Source organism: Dasypus novemcinctus, chromosome 13, assembly GCF_030445035.2.
Source record: "Dasypus novemcinctus isolate mDasNov1 chromosome 13, mDasNov1.1.hap2, whole genome shotgun sequence".
Lineage (NCBI taxonomy): Eukaryota > Metazoa > Chordata > Mammalia > Cingulata > Dasypodidae > Dasypus > Dasypus novemcinctus.
In genome coordinates this window covers 3,710,739-3,732,103 of record NC_080685.1, presented here as the reverse complement: position 1 = coordinate 3,732,103, position 21,365 = coordinate 3,710,739, and the positions used below count along the sequence as shown (strand labels likewise).

Here is a 21,365-nt window from a genome sequence, read left to right as displayed (position 1 = left end):
TTCTTGGACAGGATATCTATGTCCTTCAATAGGGTTGGGAAAATTTCTACCATTATTTCTTTAAATGTTCCTTCTGCCCCTTTGCCCTTCTCTTCTCCTTCTGGGACACCCATGACATGTATGTTTGCATGCCTTTTGCTGGCATTTAGTTCCCTGAGACCTTTTTCAATTTTTTCCATTCTTTTCTTCATCTGTTCTTTTGTATGTTCACTTTCAGAGGCCATTTCTTCAAGCTCACCAATCCTTTCTTCTGCCTCAGGGATGGGGCTGCAGGTGTGGGCAGCAATCTATGCAGTGTGGGTCCAAGATGACCGCAGTTACCCCTGTTGACTTCTGATTTTCAGTCTATGCCAGCCAATGTTACCTGCAATTACCTGTGTAGGCTGATGCAGGGCTCCTCAGCCTCCTCCCTGCCAGAGGTGGGGCTGAAGCCTAGGCGGGCTGCAGGCTGATCTGTGTGAAAGAAACAGGTTCCTGCCGACACTGAGAGTTGCAGTCAGCCCGGCTTCCCCTCAGGCTGGGGGCGGGGTCAGAATGGCGGTCACTGGCCTCTTTATGACCTGGACTGGTTCTCACCCCAGGTGTTCCCAGGGTTATCTCTTAGCCAGCCAAGTCTCCCAATCAGTAGCCGAAATCAGCAGCCAACTGTCTCCTCCTCCCCTGTTTTTGGGAAGGAGCTTCCAATTCCTGTCACAGAAAAGCTCTTGGGTCGGTTTGTGCCAACAGAGCAGGACAATCACCAGCCTCTGCGGCTTGGCCGGTAATTTCCTGGAGGGGCTGGTCCCTGCAGCTTCCTCCCTGCTGGAGGTGGCACTGGGGTCTAGGCTAGAGCTGTAATCTGACCTGGAGGGAAAGAAGCCAGTCCCCCCAGCACTGGGATCCTCAGTCCTCCCTGCTTCCCCTCGTGCCAGGCGCAGAGTTCAGATGGCAGTTCCCAGCCTCTTTCTGACTTGGCCAGGCTCAGACTTTAGCTGTTCACAGTATCATACTGTAGCCGCTGAATTTCCTCATCAGTAGCTGAAGTCGGTGCCCACACGTCTCTTCCTCCCCCGTTTTGGGGAAGTGGAGCTTTCACTTCCCACCATGGAACAGACCCCTAGGTGGCCTGTGCCTCAGTGGAGGATGGCACTGGCCTCCAGGGCGTGGAGCCTCTACTTACAAGTCTTCTCTGCAGACGGGCAGTCTCCTCCTTCCACTCCTTCAAGACGTTGTAGGATGCTCTTCTGGTCTCCTGGAGCCCCCAAACAGTTGCTTCAGCAGCCCCAGAGCTCTGGGTGTTTGCTAACCACCCTGTAGCAGGAGCTGACTCTAGGCACTCCTTACTCCACCGCCATCTTGCTGGCTGTCCCCACAATGACCTTTTACGTGCTTTTACTCCTTCCACTCCAAGCCCCCTACAACCTGCCCTTCACACTGCAGTCATGAGAGAGCTTTTTAAAATGGTAAGTCAGAGCTTCTCATTCCACTGCTCAGAACTCTCTAATCAACTCATTTAGGAAAACAATTCATAGCATTTGTACTCCTTATAGCCTGCAAAGCCCCAAGAGATCAGGTCTGTCATCTCCTACCTTTGCTCTTGTTCACATACTGGTCTCCCCGCTGTTTCTAGAATGTGTCAAACATACTCATACCCAAAACCTTTGTCTTGCTCTTATCCCTGCCTTGGAATGCTCTTCCTCCAAGTATCTGCAGTATTTAGAGATCTTATATGTTAAATCTGGGCCAGGGTGAGGCCTAATGTGGCAAGAAAGGACCTGGGAGGTGTGGTGGCATCTCGATCTTCTCTATGTTTCACCTGTGCTTTGTGATTCTTTACCTGTATCCTGGACTAGTATAAAGTTTGATACTGAGTAAAATGTTGGTTTCTGGTGTGTCTGTGCTGACTGTCCAACCCTTTGTGTTATTTTGGTGGTAATTAACACAATGTGAAATTACCTTATTTACTTTTCTGTCTGTCCCTTTCCTCTGGAATATAAGCTCCTTGAAGGCAAAAAGTTTATCTGTTTTGCCTACTATTTTGTCCTTAGTATCTAGAACAAAGCCTGACATATACTGAGTCAAGAACCTTTTTATTGTTTCTCAAATCCTGAGTCATATTTTCATTGTAATTATGTTTCTTATACTTTCTCCTCCAGCCCTAATACTTAACACAGTTTTAAAAATTATTAGAGTTTACTTCCGAAACCTGGTACTGGAATAGCAGCAAATGGGGAAGGAAGTTCAGGCTTGCAAAACACTATGAGTTATTTGAGTGATGAGTTTTACAATAAGTCTGATTCATGCATTCAAAAGTTCAAAGTTTACGATAAATAAAAGTAATTAAAAACTATTATGAACTGGTATTCATTCAACAAATGATTATTGAGCACTTACTATGTGCCAGATGCCAGGAATACAGAGTCAAGCAAAATGAGCACAACTACATCTTAACTTTACTCAAGATAGTTTTGAACATTTTAACAATTATAACCACCAAAAATTTAAATACATATATGTTTAAATATTTGAGATAGTATTCAGTTCCACTCCTTCAGCTAAATGAAGAAACCTACCCATAAATAAATGGTCAGTAGAGTTTTGTATATCTGGTTTCAATGATTTAGTGTTAAATTAAAAGTGGTGAAAAAGCTTTCTGATGTCAAAGTATGATAGTTATTCCGTCATAACCAGTAAAACAATAAAATTACTCTACTTTATCATTTTCCAAATGTTTTTGTCTTAGATACCATAATACGTTTCCAGACATAACACAAGCCCCAAAGGTTCTAAATCATGGTTTCTCATTATTTTTAATAATTAAGTATCTCAGGGTGTGTTTGTTTTTTTTCTTTGAGACTTCAGAAATGGCTTTTAAAGTTAGGAACAAGATCTATACAATCCACACCCTTGTGAAGTGGGAATTTCTGCTGTCCTGAAAGTTATTCAGGTCATTCTGGTTCGAGATGAGCCCTGAGACGTTGCATCACTCAGAATTTGATGTACTAAGCCAAGATAATTAGCTTCTGGTTTTGAAGTAGTCAGTGATATGAAACATTTTGGTTTGTATTGTTCCTATACACACACTTATTGGGGAAGGTGGGAGAATGGAATAGATCTGAAGTAATTTTTATTAATGTTAGGTGATGGTGTTAGAGAATTGTATACCTGGAGGTACTTTGGAGATTATGTAGTAATGGTTACCAGCCATTACTTCTGAATGGAAATTGGTAAAATGGTGGGGTGAGAGTGGGGGAGGAATGTGTTATAACGAGAGTGCACCAAGAGTTATTGGTTATTGGTAGTTGGAAGAAATGGTGCTAAGTCAGTAACCATCAGCGGAAAAATAGGATCCAGAGAAATCTGTAAAATTGGATTTTTCTCTTTTAATAAATGTGTTTTTCTATAGAATACAACCATGATAATAGACTAATATAATTTTTACTTCAAATTTTTAGTTGTATAAGTAATATTCATATTATAGAAAACTTTAAATATGGAAAATATCCTTTACAATAAGCCTACTACCTTAACATAATCACTATTAGTATTTTGAGTTTTATAATAGCTATTTCCATATTATTTTCCTATACATGTTTTTAAAAATGGGGAAGTATGGGAGGGGGAGGGAATGGGATATATGGGACTGTCCTATATTTTTGATGTAACATTTATGTACTCTAAAGCTCCTTTAAAAATAAAAAATATATATTTTTGAAAAGTTCTGTATGTATGTATAATTCTGAATCTTACCTTTTTTCTCTTAGTTATATCACGGTCACTTTCCATGTTATCACCAAGTGCTAAAATGTTTTCACTATTAAAAAAATAACGTGCTAATTAATTAAAATTGGACAAGAGAAAAGTAAAGGAATGATCTCTCCTGCATCTGTCACTCAAGCACAATAAAAATATTCGACTTTTTCCACCAATATTACATCACAATAATTCTTCCATGCTGTTATCTAGTCTTTAAAGCCCAATGTGTTTTTTTGTTTGTTTGTTTTTGCTAATACAAAAGCAAAATACAGTTTCTATGCACAAAAGCTGGAGAACACAGAAGAGCACTGAGACAAACCAAACACCTTATAATACTGTCACCTCAAGGTGAACATTTGATGTGTTTTTCTGTTAACATAGGTTTGCATTATGTTCACATATATTTTTCAAAAATAGAATCATATCATGCAGATTGTTTTGTAGCCTGATTTTTTCACTTAGTACTATGTCATTAGTATATTTACATGCCAGTGTTCTTTTTTGTTTTTTTGTTATTATTACATTTTTAAAATTAAAGTTAATAGATCACATAGAACGTTACATTAAAAAAAACATAAGAGGTTCCTATATAACCCACTCCTTACTCCCCTACCCTCATCATTTTTGCAAATTGTAATTTTTTGAAGATACGTACATCACAAAAAAGGTTACATTATAAAAAACATAAGAGATTCCCGTACACCTCCCAGCCCCCCACCCCACTCCTCCACACCAACAACCTCCCCCGTCACTGTGGCACACTCATCACACTTGGCAAACACATTTTGGAGCACTGCTGCACCACGTGGATAATAGTCTACCCTGTAGTTCACACTCTCCCCCAGTACATTCAGTGGGTTATGGCAGGATATATAATGTCCAGCATCTGACCCTGCAATATCATTTAGGACAACTCCAAGTCCCAGAAACGCCCCCTCATCACATCTCTTCTTCCCTCTCCCTGCCCTCAGCAACTACTGTGGCCACTTTCTCCACATCAGTGATAAAATTTCTTCTATTACTAGTCACAGTAGTTTTATAGTAGAATATTAGTATGTCCACTCTAATCCATATTTTATTCCTCCATTCTGTGGACCTTGGGATGGTGATGTCCACTCCACCTCTAGATCAAGAGGGGGCTTAGATTCCACATGGCTGATGCATGTCATTTTCCTGCTTGCAGTTGTAGGCACTCTCGGTTCCCTGGTGTGGTGGTTGACCACCTTCACTTCCCTGTTAGCTGACCTGGGTAAGTCCAATGAACCAGAGAGTAGGGGTTGCAACTCTGCTGAGGCCCAGGGCCCAGCTGGTACATGGGCAGTCCAGAGATTCAAGACCCCTGAGTATATACCATCCCTAGCACCAACCACACATTCAGTAAAAGTGACAGAAGAGGCATGTGTGGAAAGGTCACATCTGAGTCCAGTTCCATCACTCTCAGGAGCACAAATACCAAAGTAGGGCCCATTGACATGACACAGAATTCAAAATCCATCTGCCATGATCATATACCCTGTGGGTCTCCGTAGCCTTCAGGAGAACCAGTACCTAGGGTTGTATCTACTTAAGCTGAGGCATGTGTAAGTGTGACCCCTCTGATGATCTCCCAACTCTTTTGTGAAGACTCTTAGCCATGTAAACTCATTTCTCTTTGCCATTTCCCCCTTTTATTCAAGGTCAAAAAGCTGTTTGTAACACATGATCATACATGTAGGTTGAGATATTCTGCTGGTCTGAGTTGACCCTTTTATTCAAGGTCTCTTTCTAGCTACATCACCAGTTAGTGGCTGGTAGTAATCCCCCCGGTGCCAGGGAGTCTTATTCCTGGGAGTCATGTCCCACATTGGGGGGAAGGTATTGCATTTACATGCTGAGTTTGGCTTAGAGAGTGGCCACATTTGAGCAACACGGAGGCTCTCAGGAGGTAACTCTTAGGCACCCCGCAGCCTTAGGCCTAGTTGAAATTTCAGGTACACAGCCTCATAAGCATAGTCATCAGTATCAAGGGCTCATCATTGGACCATCCTTCTTTGTTGGTCTTTGCCATTGCACTTGGGGGATTATTGCTGTTCCATTCGGAAATGTGACAGAGCTCCCCTGAGTAGGAACTCAGCACTTCCTCAGTTGTTGTTTGTAACTGTAACTACTATGAAAATACTCAATATATATCAGAACATTTTTATGTCCCCAAATACGTGCCCTGGAGAACCCCCTCCCAACCATGTGCCCCCATTAATAATACCCCACACCAGTGTTCCTCCTCTGCCATAGTTGTACCTCTCTGTGGTCCAAAACTTCTTAAAAAATGAAACCTAATATATTGCCAAATTCAATTAACAGGTTTAAAGATTTAAAGATTAGGAATATAAATACTAATTTAGAAATACTAAGATAAAGTAAAAATAAGTGTATTAATAAAAATGAAAAATATTATAAAGCTTTGTTTTTAATGTTTTGCCTTTCATCACTGTAATAGGTGTTGCCCTGTATGTACAGTGGCAAGGCACTTTCTTTTTTTTTTTAAGATTTATTTATTTATTTCTCTCCCCTTCCCCCACCCACCCCGGTTGTCTGTTCTCTGTGTCTATTTGCTGTGTCTTCTTTTGTCCACTTCTGTTATTGTCAGTGGCATGTAAATCTGTGTTTCTTTCTGTTGCGTCATCTTGTTGTATCAGCTCTCTGTGTGGGCGGCACCATTGTGTGGGCGGCACCATTCTTAGGCAGGCTGCACTTTCTTTGGCACTGGGCGGCTCTCCTTACGGGGTGCACTCCTTGCACGTGGGGCTCCCCTATGCGGGGACACCCCTGCGTGGCACGGCATTCCTTGCGTGCGTCAGCACTGTGCATGGACCAGCTCCACACGGGTCAAGAAGGCCCGGGGTTTGAACCGGACCTCCCACGTGGTAGACGGACACCCTAACCACGGGTCCAAGTCCGCCGTCCTACTTTTTTTCATTACTTCCTCAGTGTCTACATCTATTCCTTTTTTTAAATTTTTTTTTCTAATTTTTAATTTTGTCTTCAAAAAAGTTTTAGATCACAGTAATTCACATATACAATATAGGGGACTCCCATATATCCATTATCGAGCCTTTTCTCACTTCCCCAGCAATGACCTTTTTATATGTTCGTGTTACATTTGCTGCAGCTGATGTACAGATTTTGAAACATAGCATTCAAACATGGTTCCGTTTTGGTTTACATTATGGTTTATATTTTAGACTGTGCAAATTTCTAAATTTTTAGTTTCTTATGTTTTACATTATGGTTTACATTTTAGCTTGTAGACTTGTATGCATTTTTGGTATACATTAACATGTCCTATATCCATTGTTACATTATCTTGTAGAACACTTCCATTGCCCCCCAGTTACTCTACTTCCATCTATTCTATACCTCTCTTTCCCTCCCCTCAGGGCCCACAGTGACAATCAATCTTCACTACTTGAGGGACCAGATTTACAGATACTTACAACAATGCTGAGGGCTTGACATACTAGACTGCCCTAACCCATTGGGAGCCACCAGTTCTCTCAAGGGACACAGTTCTCTCTGTTTGAGAACATCAGGTCTCCCCAGGATGTGGGTACACCTTCACACTCATTGTACTGTCTCCACCCAATGATTTAACACACTATGACAAGATGAGCACTCACACACTCCCTAGCAGCCTGCTTCTGTGTCAGATGCCCCCCCTTAAGCACCTTAAACAGGTAATCCTTCCTTATATTTTCTAGAGTTTTCTCAACCTAATGGTTTCAATCATATACCTGACAGTCTCCCATATTCAACCGTTCCCCCCAGTCCTCCCCCCAATTCCTTGGGCCATCTGACCCATCCTCCCAACCCTAGACCCCTCAAGCCCACAAAGCTCCACCCAAAGGTATCCCTATGCCCCCATCTTAACAAGATTTTAATGACTTTCTAATATTTGATTATATGACAATCATCATATTAATAAGTGGAAGCATAGTATTCAATTGAATGAATGTTCCATAGTTTACATATCCATTCATCTACTGATAGACTTTTAGATTGCTAACAATTTTTAATATTATAGACATTGCGATGGTAAACATTATTCGAATAAACAAAGACCCTTTTGAAGGAAAAAAAAATCTCCCTCCTCTGTTCTGGGCTGGTGAATTATCAGGCATGCTCAGAGAAGTTATATATATATATATCTATATATATCCCAAGAGTGAGGAGGAGGCCATATCCCAGAGGGCCTTGTGGCGCCTGCCAGGGTAGGCAGAGGTAGGCCCCTGAAGAACTTTAGATGGGAGTAAATACAGCAGGACTGTATTTCAGACAAACCTGTCTGATGGCACTAAGAGGTCAGACTGGAATAATTTAAGGAATCTCTTCCCTTGGTCATATCTGACAGCTTGGGGCCCTTTATATATTTGCATGATTTTTTCCCCCAAAATGCTTTACTTGACTCATTAATAAATTTATTTGCTATGTTCCCATCAGTTTGCACCTTTCTGAGTTCTTCCTCTTCACACTCTACTACTTAGATCTGAGTCATTTTTATGTACTCTTCTTTTAAAATAAAAATTTTAAGATATTAGATGAGATCAGTTTCATCACAATACCATGAAGATTTTACTCTTAAAATTACTTTTGTTAGGTGATGCCTATTACCATGTATACCTAAATATAGGGCACATTTCTTTCCAGTTGCTGTTGTTGTTTTTGCCAACATTATCTATGAGAAAATAAGACATCACCTTAGATTTGAGCCCTTATTACTTTATTAGGAACCACAGAATACTGGTTAAGGGAAACGGACTTGGCCCAGTGGTTAGGGCATCCGTCTACCACATGGGAGGTCCAAGGTTCAAACCCTGGGCCTCCTTGACCCGTGTGGAGCTGGCCCACGCGCAGTGCTGATGCGCGCAAGGAGTGCCCTGCCATGCAGGGGTGTCCCCCGCGCAGGGGAGCCCCACGCGCAAGGAGTGCGCCCCGTAAGGAGAGCCGCCCAGCGCGAAAGAAAGAGCAGCCTGCCCAGGAATGGCGCCGCCCACACTTCCCGTGCCGCTGACGACAACAGAAGCGGACAAAGAAACAAGACGCAGCAAATGCAGCAAATAGACACAGAGAACAGACAACCGGGGGGGGGGGGGGGGGGGGGTTGGGAATTCAATAAATAAATAAATCTTTAAGAGAATACTGGTTAAATAAGACCCATTAGCCTAAAACCCCTTTAATCAACTTTAGTTTTGAATGCTTAATAAAGAGGTTTCCTATTGAAATTGGCTTTTAAAAAGAAGGATGTGAAGTAAATTAACTCAGATTTAGTAGTTGTTGTTGGATGTATAATTAACAAATATGAAATCTCAACAAACCTTGTTTTACACAGAATACAGTAATGGGTTACATCAGGAAGCTCACAAATGCACACCCATTAGACAGGCAAAAGCCCACTGTCCTAAAAGCGTGGAAATGAGTGCTTGTATTTTGGGATAAAATTTCTAGGTGATGGTATTGTACAGGTTCAAAAGGTACTTAGGAAGGTAACGTGCTCCAGAAAGCTGCGCTATATTTCATCAGTAAAAAAATGAACTGCTGATCCATACTACAACATGGATGAACAACAAAACATTGTGCTAAGTAAGGGCGGCCCATCAAAAAGACCACATTCATATGAAATGTCCAGAAAAGGCAAATTTTATGGAGACAAAATAGGTCAGTGGTTGCCTGGGCTGGGGGTGGGAATACAGGTTAACAAGGGAATTTTGGGAGGATTATGGAAATGCTCTAACATTGGAGTGTGGGGATAGTTATCCAACTCTATATATTGATTATAAATCAACAAATTGTACACTTGCAGTGGGTAAAGTTTAAGGTATGTAAAATTTACCTCAATAAAGCTCTTTAGAAATGATTATCCATCCTGCCAACATTTATCTTTAAAACACTGAACATCTCTCCCTTTTAGATGCCATTCCTTGCCTTAGAAAATGGCAAAGGTTTTTAAAAAATAAGCACTTGGTGTTGACACTTCTATGTTGCTAATGGCGATGTGAATCGGTAGCATTTTCTGTACCTTTCCGGAGGCCAGTTTTAGAATATGTATCAACAATCTAAAAGATGTACATAGTCATTGATCTGTTTCTGGAGAAAATACATTATTGAAATTTAGCCTCAAAAATGTTAATCACAGTATTGTTTATAACAAATGGAAACAACCTAAATGCCCATTAATAGGAAAAAGGTTAAGCAAATCTTCGTTTATCCATATTACGGAAATGGACCTGGTAAGATGTTCACAATATGTTAAGTAAAAAAGCAGATAGACTAGAATTCCATTTTTGTTAAAATATACGCATGTATGTTTACATACATACATATGTTTATACGTATGTGTCAGTAAATGCAAAAACACACCCCAGCATCATATACACAGAAGTAATCACTAAATGACAGAATTACAGGGTGATTTGCATCCTTTATGCTTTTCTGTATTTTTCAGTTTTTCTACAAAAGATGTATTACCTCTGTGATAAGAAAAAAAAAGCTGCATTATTATCCAAAAAGTTGTCTAGTGGTAGCAAAGACACTGATGTTGAAGATGCATGTTGAAAGTGAACAAAATTACTTTATAAAGTGTAAAAATAGAGTAATGTTTTAAAATTGTTGTATAAATGGCTTTAAATATCTGTGACCCTAGTAAAGTTTATACATAAAACTTGACTAAAATTCCTTTAGGGGATTTTCTCATTAGGAAAAAGGGGGATAATTTTTTTTCAAGTTGGGTATATTCAGGTATTTATTGTTAACAATTGCTCCGTTGTTTAAAGTAAATCTCAGTGCAGGATGAAGCCTCTCCTCCGATCTCACAGTTTTTTAAAGCTGCCTTTGGGTGCCTGAGCGGGGCGACTGCTCCAAGGGGGTTGCCACAGTCAAATAAAGGGGGACCCCACTGGCGGGGCAAGAGGCCCTCAAGTTCAGGCTGCGAGGAAGGCAGCAGTGAGGGGAGCCCTCAACGATAAACCCCGGGACCCACGGCCTGCCTCCGACCCAGCCTTCTCTCCCAGGCCCTTCAACCTGTGGACACTCGCGGTTGTTAGGCCTTACGATGACCTGGTTTGGCCTCCTGTCGGTGCTAGGAACCTCTGACGGTCCACGCCGTCATATTCGATACTTGATACCTTGACACTTCCAGTAACAGGAGAGGAGCTTACAGCACGGAAGAATCCTATCTCCTAACTTTGCACAACAGCCCCGGGGGCTTCAGAGCAAATAATTTTTCTAAAGTACATGGCTTTAAAGATTTTTCAATTGTAAAGATATTTTTGGGAAATGCTGATGAATTATTGTTGTTTTATTCTATCTAAGGTAGAGAAATATTTTCTAAATTGTATTTATATATTTTGGTTTTAAAACATGATTTTTGTCAAAATTTGTATAGATAGTATTTAGAGCCTAACTTGACGTATCTCAAGGTTTTTATAATTTTACTACAATTAATTATTAAATAATTCTTTGGTTTATCTTATTTGGTGACCTGGAACTCGTTGAAATAAATCATCTTAAATACTGATTATTATCTTGTTCCTTGTGAAGCATGAACTAGTTTGATTCATTGACTGGTTGTTGTGTCACTGGGGAGAAATGAATTTTCACTGTGTGTTTAATGTGCCAGTTCCGTGGGTTCAGCATTAAAATAAACAAGGCTGTGATGAGAAAAGAGTTGCCTCAACGATTTCACTGTGAGGATGAGAGTAGAGACCCCTAAGCTGTGACCCCATCAAAATACTTGACTTAACTTTGAGGACCCAAAATAGGCACTTAACCTCTCTGTGCCCATGTTTCCTCAACTGCAAAGTAAATGAAAAGTGATTTTTAGTAGAGAGACTATATTTGCCTCATGCTTCGAGACATAGATAATGTTGGTATTTTTAAAAATCCCATAGGAGTTACTGTGGCTTCTCCATATTGGGGAAGAGGATGCAAAGAGAACGTGGAGTGCCCGAAATCACTGCAGAGCCACACAGAGGTGCGGGCTCACGGCCTCCTCCTTCAGCCCCTTTTTGTGGCAATGACTAGTATGTTTTCTCCAGGTCCCCTGCTCTACCGTAATTCCTTGGGTCAGGGCCAAGGTCACACTCTAATGATGAATTCCCTAGAAATGGACTTGAGGTCCAAGCCGGGGGACCTCCTGTGCAGAGGCTGAATCTTGTCAGCCCCAGAGACGGAGTCGAGCAGGCAGTGCCCTTCCACTCCACAGCCAGAGCCACACACACCCATGGAAAGGGTCGGAACTGTATTTCTTATTTTTGTGCTTTTTTGAACATTTCTGCTATAACTTAGGGATTTTGTTTCTTTTATTATCGTTTTTTAAAAACACACATAAATTATGCAAAATGTTACAATAAAAAATGTAAGAGATTCCTATATGCCCCACTCCCCACACCCCCTATTCCTCTCACATCGACAACTAATTTCATTAGTGTGACATATTCATTGCTTTTGACGAGTACATTTTGGAGCATTGCAACACAGCATGGATTATAGTTTATGTTGTAGTTTGCACTCTCTCCCAGTCCATTCAGTGGGTTATGGCAGGATATATAATGTCCTGCATTTGTCCTTGCAATATCATTCAGAACAATTCCACGTCCCGAAAATGCCCCCATATCACACCTCTTTTTCCCTCTCCCTGCCCACAGCAACTCTCGTGGCCAACTGTCTCCACATCAGTAACATAAATTCTTCCATTACTAGAGTAAAAATAATTCTGTAGTAGAATACCAGTAAGTCCACTCTAATCCATATTTTGTTCCTCCATCCTGAGGACCCTGGGATGGTGATGTCCACTCCACCTCTCAATCGAGAGGGGGCTTAGATCCCACGTGGAGGATGGATGGGATTCTCCTGCTTGCAGCTATAAACTCTCTTGGTTCCCTGGTGTAATGGTTGACCATCTTCACCTTAGGGAATCTTTCTTGAATTCGTTTCATTATAAATTAGTTGCATTTTCCCCTGAAGAAAGTAGGTCTGGAATTGTGCCATTTTCTCTTCTCTGTAAAATATAGTTCTGAATTTTGAATATCTGCTTTGCTAATCTGCAATTGATAAATGTAGGGACTTACTGCTTAATGATAGTGATTCAAAGCCTTTGGATAAAAATATAGCATACACTTTAGAATATGAATATGTTTTTATATATAAACACAACATATACCAAAGAGTAAGTTCCAATGTTTGATATATTTTTATAAATTCTTAAAATAGTTTTTTATTCATGGATTTAAATAACACTGAGCCATCATTGCATAACATTTCTAGAAAGTAGTCTTCTTATCCTAGCTTACTGATGGCCTCATGAAATTAACTAGCTTTTCCTGCACCCCAAATAACAGCACTGACTCCTCTTGATCCCACCCCACCCTGGCCCAGTTTCCAGATTCCCAGAAGTGATATTCAACCCTACACTTCTTTTTCTCTTCTATGAAAGAGGAATATACCATATTTTTAAAATACCTTATAGAAAAATGAATGAAATCTGAGTAAAGTGTGGCAATCACATTTTGTATCAATATTAGTTCATTAGTTGTGACAAAGATACCATAGTATTATGATAATGATGGAAGCATTCACATAGGGGAAACTGGGTGGGGGTTATTTGGGAATTCTTTGTACTATCTTTGCAATTTTTCTTTAAATCTAGAACTATTCTACAATAAAAAGCTTACTTATCAAAAGCCTTGTATAAAATACAATAGTGTCTCACAAATTAAAAAGTTCATAAATTCTGTATTTAGAATTATCATACGATTGTCTTGTTTTTTTATGCCCTGGCTTCTAAATCCTTTCTTATGAAAGAATGATTTAGTTGTGGCCTCTAGAGGACAGTGTTGGTTCATAGAAAGATTTACAATCTGCCCAAGTTGAAGATAGACTTACCATTTTTCTTTTCAACTTTTTAACAAACCCTCTCTTTACTCAGTATCTCTCTTTTTTCATTTAAAATTTTATTGAAATATATCATACATACATGCACATTCAAAAACAGTAAGTGTTTAGTAAAAGTTTTGAAGTTACAAAACAAACATGCGTATCATCATACAGGCCTCCCATACATCACCCCACCGCCAACACCTTGCACAGTTGTGAAATATTTGTTACAAACTATGAACTAACTATAGACTATATCATACATTTGGTGTATATTTCCCCTAACCCACCTAATTATTAACACCTGTGTTAGTATCATATACTTGTTATAGTTCATGAGAGAACGTTCTCATATTTGTCCTGGTAGCTACCGTCCGTCTTCCACCATGGAGTCCCTGTGCTATAGTCCCATGCTTTGGACAGTCCATTCAGAGTGCACAATTCTTAAAAAGTCAAAGAAAATTTATGCCTCTTCTGCTATCATGATTAGTTAGAGGTGCTCTGTTGTAACATCATATCTTTGTATAATTTTGGTTCTCCAAAAATCTCTTAGGCAAGAATGACCCTGCAGAGTTTCCACCATAGTGTTCGCAGCACTGGGTGCTGGGAGGTTGTGAGGGAACCTGATGAAGCACCATGAGGAACCAGGTTACGTGTCATTCGTGAATTCTCACATGGTGGAGGGAGAGCTGGAGAGCTGAATTTCCCTTGGAAAACCTAAGGACACTTTGTAGATTGATGAGGATGCTCCTAAAAGAAAGAGGAAGTTTTATGGTTTAAAGGTTAAGACAGCTTTACAGTGGCTTGTTGGGAGGAAGGAACAGGAAAAGAAACAATTGCTCCCACTCCTGGAGCAAATTGTTGGGAGTAATCCTAATAGAAACTCAACATGTTAATTTAAAAATGATTGCTCCTTAGGTAATCTCATGAGATTGATATTTTACTTGTAAGTGGCTCCCAGGGATTGGAAGTTATGTAATGCTACTTAAGCACATCAGTCATGTGAACATTAACTTGCAAAATGTTCAGCTTGGACCCATAAGCAGCTGATGATAATTGTTCATGTATTTATAGGTTCAAAAATTTTGAAATACATCCTTCTTTCATCAGATGGATTAAATTTTCTGCTGGTAGTAGAGTCTGAGGTCTGAAGGATTTTCATGGTGTGAACCTAATATAAACCTATTTAAAATAGTTGTCATTTGGATGATGGTGTGTTCCACTTAGCAGCAACCTATAGTTGTTGTTTCTTTTCTCAAAGAATAAAGCTCATCTGTTGAGTGGGGATCTATGAGCCTTTTAATAGTATGTTTGAAAGGGAGTGGAAAATGTACAGCTTCTCATAAATAGCTTGACATGAAAGTTTAGATCAATCAAAGTTTAATCAATTGGTCTCATTCTTACCTAATATTGCTAGGTACCAAAAATTCTCTTTCTTGGTTATAGTGTTCTTTTAATTTATTGGTTTGTAATAAGTTTGTATATATTATCAAGATATTTAATAAATATTAAAACAATATGAGGAAAGCAGATGTGGCTCAAGTGATAGCGCTTCCACCTACCATAAGGGAGGACCTGGGTTTGATCCCTGGGGCCTCCTGGTGAAAAGAAGAAGGGAGAGTGTGCCTGCGTGGCGAGCTGGGGCCTGTGCAAGTGTCCACGTGGTGAGCCAGTGCCCCACGCAAGTGAGTCATGCAGCAAAATGATGACACATCAAAAGAGAGATAAGGGGAAAGTCAAGGTGAAGCGCAGCAGAAACCAGGAACTGAGGTGGTACAATTGACAGGGAACCTCTCTCCCCATCAGAGGTCTCCAGGATCGAATCCCGGTGAATCCTAGAGGAGAGAATATGAAAAGAGAAGACAACACAGACAGCAAAAACAGCAGGGCAGGAGAAGGGGACAGGGGGGAAAATCAATAAATCTTTAAAAAAAAAAACAAACCAATATGAGGTGTACTTTAGTCCTTGACTTAATAATTGGTCCCATAATCTGGCCCCTCAAACAGTATTCCTTATCTCAGGAGAGGCATCATTCTATCTAGTTGTGTAGGTCAGAATCCTGAGAATTATCCTTGACTCCTCTCTCTTTCTTATCCCTACCCACAACAGATGCAGTACCAGGCCCTAGTAATTTTACTTCTTAAATGTCTCTTGAAACCTTTTTTTTTTTTTTTTTTAGGGTAGGCAAGGAAGTAAAGAGTTTATTAAGAAAGAAGAAAACAAGAAAAGTACATGGTTCGTGCCAAGGCATGGACTGTGGGCATACTGCAGAGTGAGTTGTGAGGGTGGGGCCCTAGATCAGGGCTTTTTAAAGTCTGCTTGCTGTCATGATTGGTTGCCCCACCTGTCATTTCTCAGGAAGCCAATGGTGAGGCCTTTTGAGGCTATCCAGGACTTTCCCTCTTTTTCCAGAAGAGGTCCTCATGGCCAGGATCTCGTAGTGTCTTTCTGGCAGTCTTCTTCTCATGAGATTTCCAGATGTGGTCTCATGGCCATGTGGTCTCTTAGCCGTGTTGTCTGCTGGGCCAGCTGCCTTCCTCCTTTCACTGCACTAACCTGCCCCAACTCCTCCTCAGAGAGCTCAAGCCCTTATTCTTAAGGGGGTGCTAAGGGGCAAAGGGCATTCTTCTGTAGTTACCTCCTGCTGGTTAGGGCAGCAGGCCCTGCCTGATAGGGTGTAAATCTCTCTGGCTATTCAGTTGCAGTTGAGGGAAGATGGGTCTGGCACCCTGGTTGGAACTGGATGAAATCCTCATATAACTAATAAGGTGTTGATGCTGTAGAAATGAAATTAATTAGAATTTTGAAGATACATGGTTCCACTAAGAATAAAAAAGATGGTGATAAGCGGGCCCATAAAGGGGACCAGCCATGATGCACTGGATCATGAGAGTGAGAAAAGCCAGGTGCCGTCAGGGCTGCCTCCTCCCAAAGCTGATGGGAGCAGCCTTCTCCCTTGAGGTCTTTTATGCTGTTGGTTAGCTCTAGGGAGAGATTGCGGTGGACCTGCTGGGTTTGTGTGTAAACTGCCAAGCCCAGTTCCCACAGCAGTGGTTTTGCTTAGGACAGCTGGGAGAGGTGTGGAGAGAGGCACTGCCCTAGACATAGACTCACAAGGACAGTGTAGGCAACAACAACAAGACAGGCATATGGCAAGCAAAATGAAGACAGTACTTAAAAGAGCTATTCGTTTATCTTATAGGCATGTTCATTAAGTACTTAGAAAATAAATTAAGTTTACCAGGACTTTTAACATGTCCAGTATCCCTCTGCATATGATCTAGAATAGAAAATATATCATAATCATCAGGCATATAGGTATAGTACTTAATAATAATCAATGCACAAGTTCCTCTTTGAGCTGCAGTTAATAGATCTAAGCTCCAGGTTTGCAATACCGTACATGTTACGTCCATAGGAGCAGGCCATAATGCCAATTGTGTTTGTTTAGGTTCTATTCACAGTACTGTAGTAATTATTGCTGCATTTGGTATGCCCTTCACACAGCCAGTATTCTGTAGCACTGTTGATTCTAGAGAGAGACTAGGAAGGTAGGCTCCAGTGTTTCACTGCCCTGGCGCATAACACCCTCGGCACTGTGAAACAGAGCCAGCCTGGAGGCAGTGTCCATTGTATGTCTGGCCATATTGAGCCATTGCCGGCTGCTGCAGGAGTCTGAAACTGCAATGTACTATCCGTCCACTTGAGGAACATGTTCAGGAATGTAGTAGATACTTTCATTGTTTTAGGGGTCAGTGAACACCTAGCCAGGAACTCAAATGGAGAGGCATCATGCAGTGTACTAAAGGTCTGGTTTGTACAAGAAAGTTTGACAATATTGAAATCCATCTCTTAATTTTATATACTTTCTAAACACTTCCAGTGCAATGTACAACATATCAAATGAACTTAACTATTTTAGTACTTCATGTTTTACTCTTTCACCTTTACCATGATTACATTAATTAACAGGTATTTTACTTTAACAGTACAGGAAAAAGTATTTTCTCAATTATTTTATGAAAACTCAAGATTCCCAGTGGAATCAAGGTTGTCCTTCCTTATCAACGCTTTATTTTTTTATTATCTTTTTTTAAAGATACATGGATCACACAAAATGTTACATTAAAAAAATATAAGAGGGAAGCAGACTTGGCCCGGTGGTTAGGGCATCCATCTACCACATGGGAAGTCTGCGGTTCAAACCCTGGGCCTCCTTGACCGGTGTGGAGCTGGCCCATGCACAGTGCTGATGCGCGCAAGGAGTGCCGTGCCATGCAGGGGTGTCCCTGTGTAGGGGAGCCGCATGCACAGGGAGTGCACCCAGTAAGAAGGGCCTCCCAGGGCAAAAGAAAGTGCAGCCTGTCCAAGAATGGCGCCACCCATGCAGAGAGCTGACACAGCAAGATGACGCAACAAAAAGAAACACTGATTCCCGTGCCGCTGACAACAACAGAAGTGGACAAAGAAGACACAGCAAATAGACACAGAGAACAGACAACCGGGGTGGGCAGGGGGGAAGGGGAGAGAAATAAATAAATAAATAAATCTTTAAAAAATAATAATATTACAAAATATATATATATAAGAGGTTCCCATTTACCCCACTCCCTATGACCCCCACTTCTCCCACTTCAACTTCTTTCATTAGCACCTTACCACCACTTTAATATGCAAATTGAGGTGGCCTCTGACAGGTTTCCCTGCCTTGAAGTTACCTTTTATTATTATCGATTTAGGTTTGAAACCATCCATTTTTTTTCCTCCCTCACCACCACTCCAATATCAAGCCTCATCATATCTACTTAGACAACTGCAGAACTGTTCTCACCTACAACCAGTGTGATCTTTCAAAACTCAAGTCTGTTGAAACCTTCAGTAATTTCCCATTGTTCTTAGGATAACAGCCCAAGTCACTTTCATGTACAACCAGGCCCTCCATGTCAGGCTGCTGACCCTCTTCACCTCATCTTGAAACATTCTTTTCCCTGCTCCCTGAGCTCTCTGGCCTCGTGGCCTCAAGTGCATCTGCTATATCCCAGCACAGGGTCTTTATGCATTCATTTTCCTCTACCCAGAAGTCTCTTTCCTGCTTTCTTCATCTGGTTACCTTCTGCTCACCCCTTCTAAATCAGCTCAAGAGTTATTTCCTCATTCCTTTCAAGATCTCCTGGTCTAGAACAGTCTCTATTTGATGCTTTTATAGACCTATCCTCCTTTATTTCATTGTGCTTACATGAATATAATTATACATAGTAGTGGTTTTTTTAAAAGATTTATTTATTTTATTTTATTTCTCTCCCCCTCCCCACCCTAGTTGTCTGTTCTCTGTGTCTATTTGCTGCGTGTTCTTTGTCCGCTTCTGTTGTTGTCAGCAGCATGGGAATCTGTGTTTTTTCTTTTTGTTGGGTCATCTTGCTGTGTCAGCTCTCCGTGTGTACGGCACCATTTCTGGGCAGGCTGCACTTTCTTTCGCGCTGGGCGGCTGTCCTCACAGGCGCACTCCTTGCGCGTGGGGCCCCCCTACGCGGGGGACACCCCTGCGTGGCACGGCACTCCTTGCACATCAGCACTGCGCATGGCCAGCTCCACACGGGTCAAGGAGGCCCGGGGTTTGAACAGTGGGCCTCCCATGTGGTAGACGGACGCCCTAACCACTGGGCCACGTCTGCTTCCCTAGTATTGTTTTTAATTAATGTATGTCCCCCACTACCACCAGAATGGAAATTCTCTGAGCAGGGATCATGCCATGTATTCTCATCATCACATCCCTAGCACTTGGAAAAGGTAGTTGCTCAATGCATTTGTTGATGAATAAATGGTGATTTCTTTATTAAATGTTTAGGTAGAAGAAGAAGAACCTACTGGATACATTCGATTAGAAAAATTTCTTCCCGTGATGACTGAAATACTACTGGAAAGAAAGTGAGTATATAAATGCAATTGTTAAGGCAAAATAATGATCAGAATTAAAGTAATTTCAAAGCACTTGGTGTTTTTACTGTGTGCATTGTATACAACTAATATTTATCTTAAGGTAGTTTTCTTCCAACTTTTCACTATACTTCTGAACTTCATTGGTGTGTGCTTAGAAATATCAAGCACTTTAGTATTAATCTAAGCAAAAATTGGTTAAGGACCAATAAGCTACAAAATTCATGAATCAGCATTTTTTATTACCTACTGTTTTGAATTATCAGTGATAAATAAGAAACAACCCTAATTGTTTTTCTAGCAAAAGTATTGCATTACTTACCATACTTGGTTATAGTAGAGGTTTTATTTCCAGATAAATTGATTTTCATAATGATGAAAAATATGTATACATGGTTGTTTCAATTACTTATTCACCAAAGAACCTTTTATATTACATGAGTTAATTTATTTGATAGTGATTTATAATGTGTAAAGTACTTTACAAATCTAGGGTATCATTATTATAGGTAACAGATGCAGTAAACTGTGCTTGGGAACTGGTGCTTTGAGAGTCTCAAAATTCTACAAATTATTTTTAAGTGTATTTATGCTTTATAGCTATAGGATTAAAGTTACTTGCATTGCCTTTTCTCAGTATCCACAAAGCATCAAACACATTAATCAGATGTGTAAGACTGTATGTTCTAAATGTCCAGGATGTCATTTTATAAACATGAAAAATCATGTTAGTCAAGTTCCTACATGAAAGAAGTCCACATGTGTCCAGGCATGTGGGTTGTGTGGACTGTGTCAGACAGTATCTAGCAGCAGGGGAGATCTCAAAATAATTATTTTAAACAAACACATGTTTCTGCCCGTGTGTCAGGCACTGTTCTGAGTGCTTTGCAAACAATAAGACATTTGATCTCCTGGCAACCCGATGAGATGGCAGTAGCATTACCATCTCTGTTTTCACAGACTGGGAAACTGAGGCACACAGAGGGTAAGCAACTTGCCCCAAATCTTAAAGCTGGTAAGGAATAGCCAGAATTAGAACCCAGGCAGTCTGGCCCCAAGCTTGTGCTTCTAACCTTTAAACCGCTTTCCTCCCATGCTTACTCAAACTGAAAACGTCCGGCATGCCAGTGATTTTGGCCTGAGTACTTCTTGTGGGAACTGGGTTCTTTCAATGTCTGTGTCCAGAAATACAAAAGGTCTTAGTGAGGGACGTATTATTATCCCAGTGTGTTAGCAGATTTTACTTTGCTTTATGTAGAGACAAGATAAATACTGTGGCACTCCTCTTACCGCACACTTACAGGTACAGACCAATTCCAGAAGATAGCCTTCTTCGTGCTTTTGAGGTGTGTAAGTTCTAGATTTTATACTTTTATATTTATATGAAAAATTGGTTAAATTCTGTTTCATGAAACAAAAAATGAAATACTTATCTCTTACTTTTCTCTAGGTGTTAGATCCAGCTAAACGTGGCTTTCTCACCAAGGAAGAGCTGATCAAGTACATGACTGAAGAAGGTTAGAGTGACCTATTATTGTTATTGTAACAGTGATTTATATAAGATGTTAATAATTGTTAACAGCCATTACATACAGAAAAAATTACTATTAACCATTCTGGTTACAAATTAGAGTTTGCTATTCATATTATTTTGGTTTGGGGGTGTTTCTCTTCTACGGGGAATAAAAATACAAAAGGTGGACAAGGGGAGACAGATCGTTGCCTCAGGATTTTGTAAAGCATAATGATTACTTCTATAAACAGTAGTCCTCTCATACACTTAGACTCT

At 40.5% G+C, this 21,365-nt stretch overlaps 1 protein-coding gene across 5 annotated transcripts in view; it reads left to right on the top strand.

The window, feature by feature from the left end:
- The window catches only part of EFCAB2 (EF-hand calcium binding domain 2), a 213,138-nt gene that overhangs the window by 189,382 nt on the left and 2,391 nt on the right, over positions 1-21,365 (top strand). For 3 of the 5 annotated variants that reach the window (XM_023584718.3, XM_058309398.1, XM_071207326.1), the window contains exons 4-6: positions 19,488-19,567; positions 20,880-20,922; positions 21,027-21,093. In XM_023584718.3, the coding sequence (XP_023440486.1) occupies positions 19,488-19,567; positions 20,880-20,922; positions 21,027-21,093 (190 nt within the window). Of the gene's footprint in view, positions 1-15,821; positions 15,915-19,487; positions 19,568-20,834; positions 20,923-21,026; positions 21,094-21,365 lie in introns of all 5 variants that reach the window. The other 2 variants (XM_071207325.1, XM_058309399.2) reach the window with 2 other exon arrangements.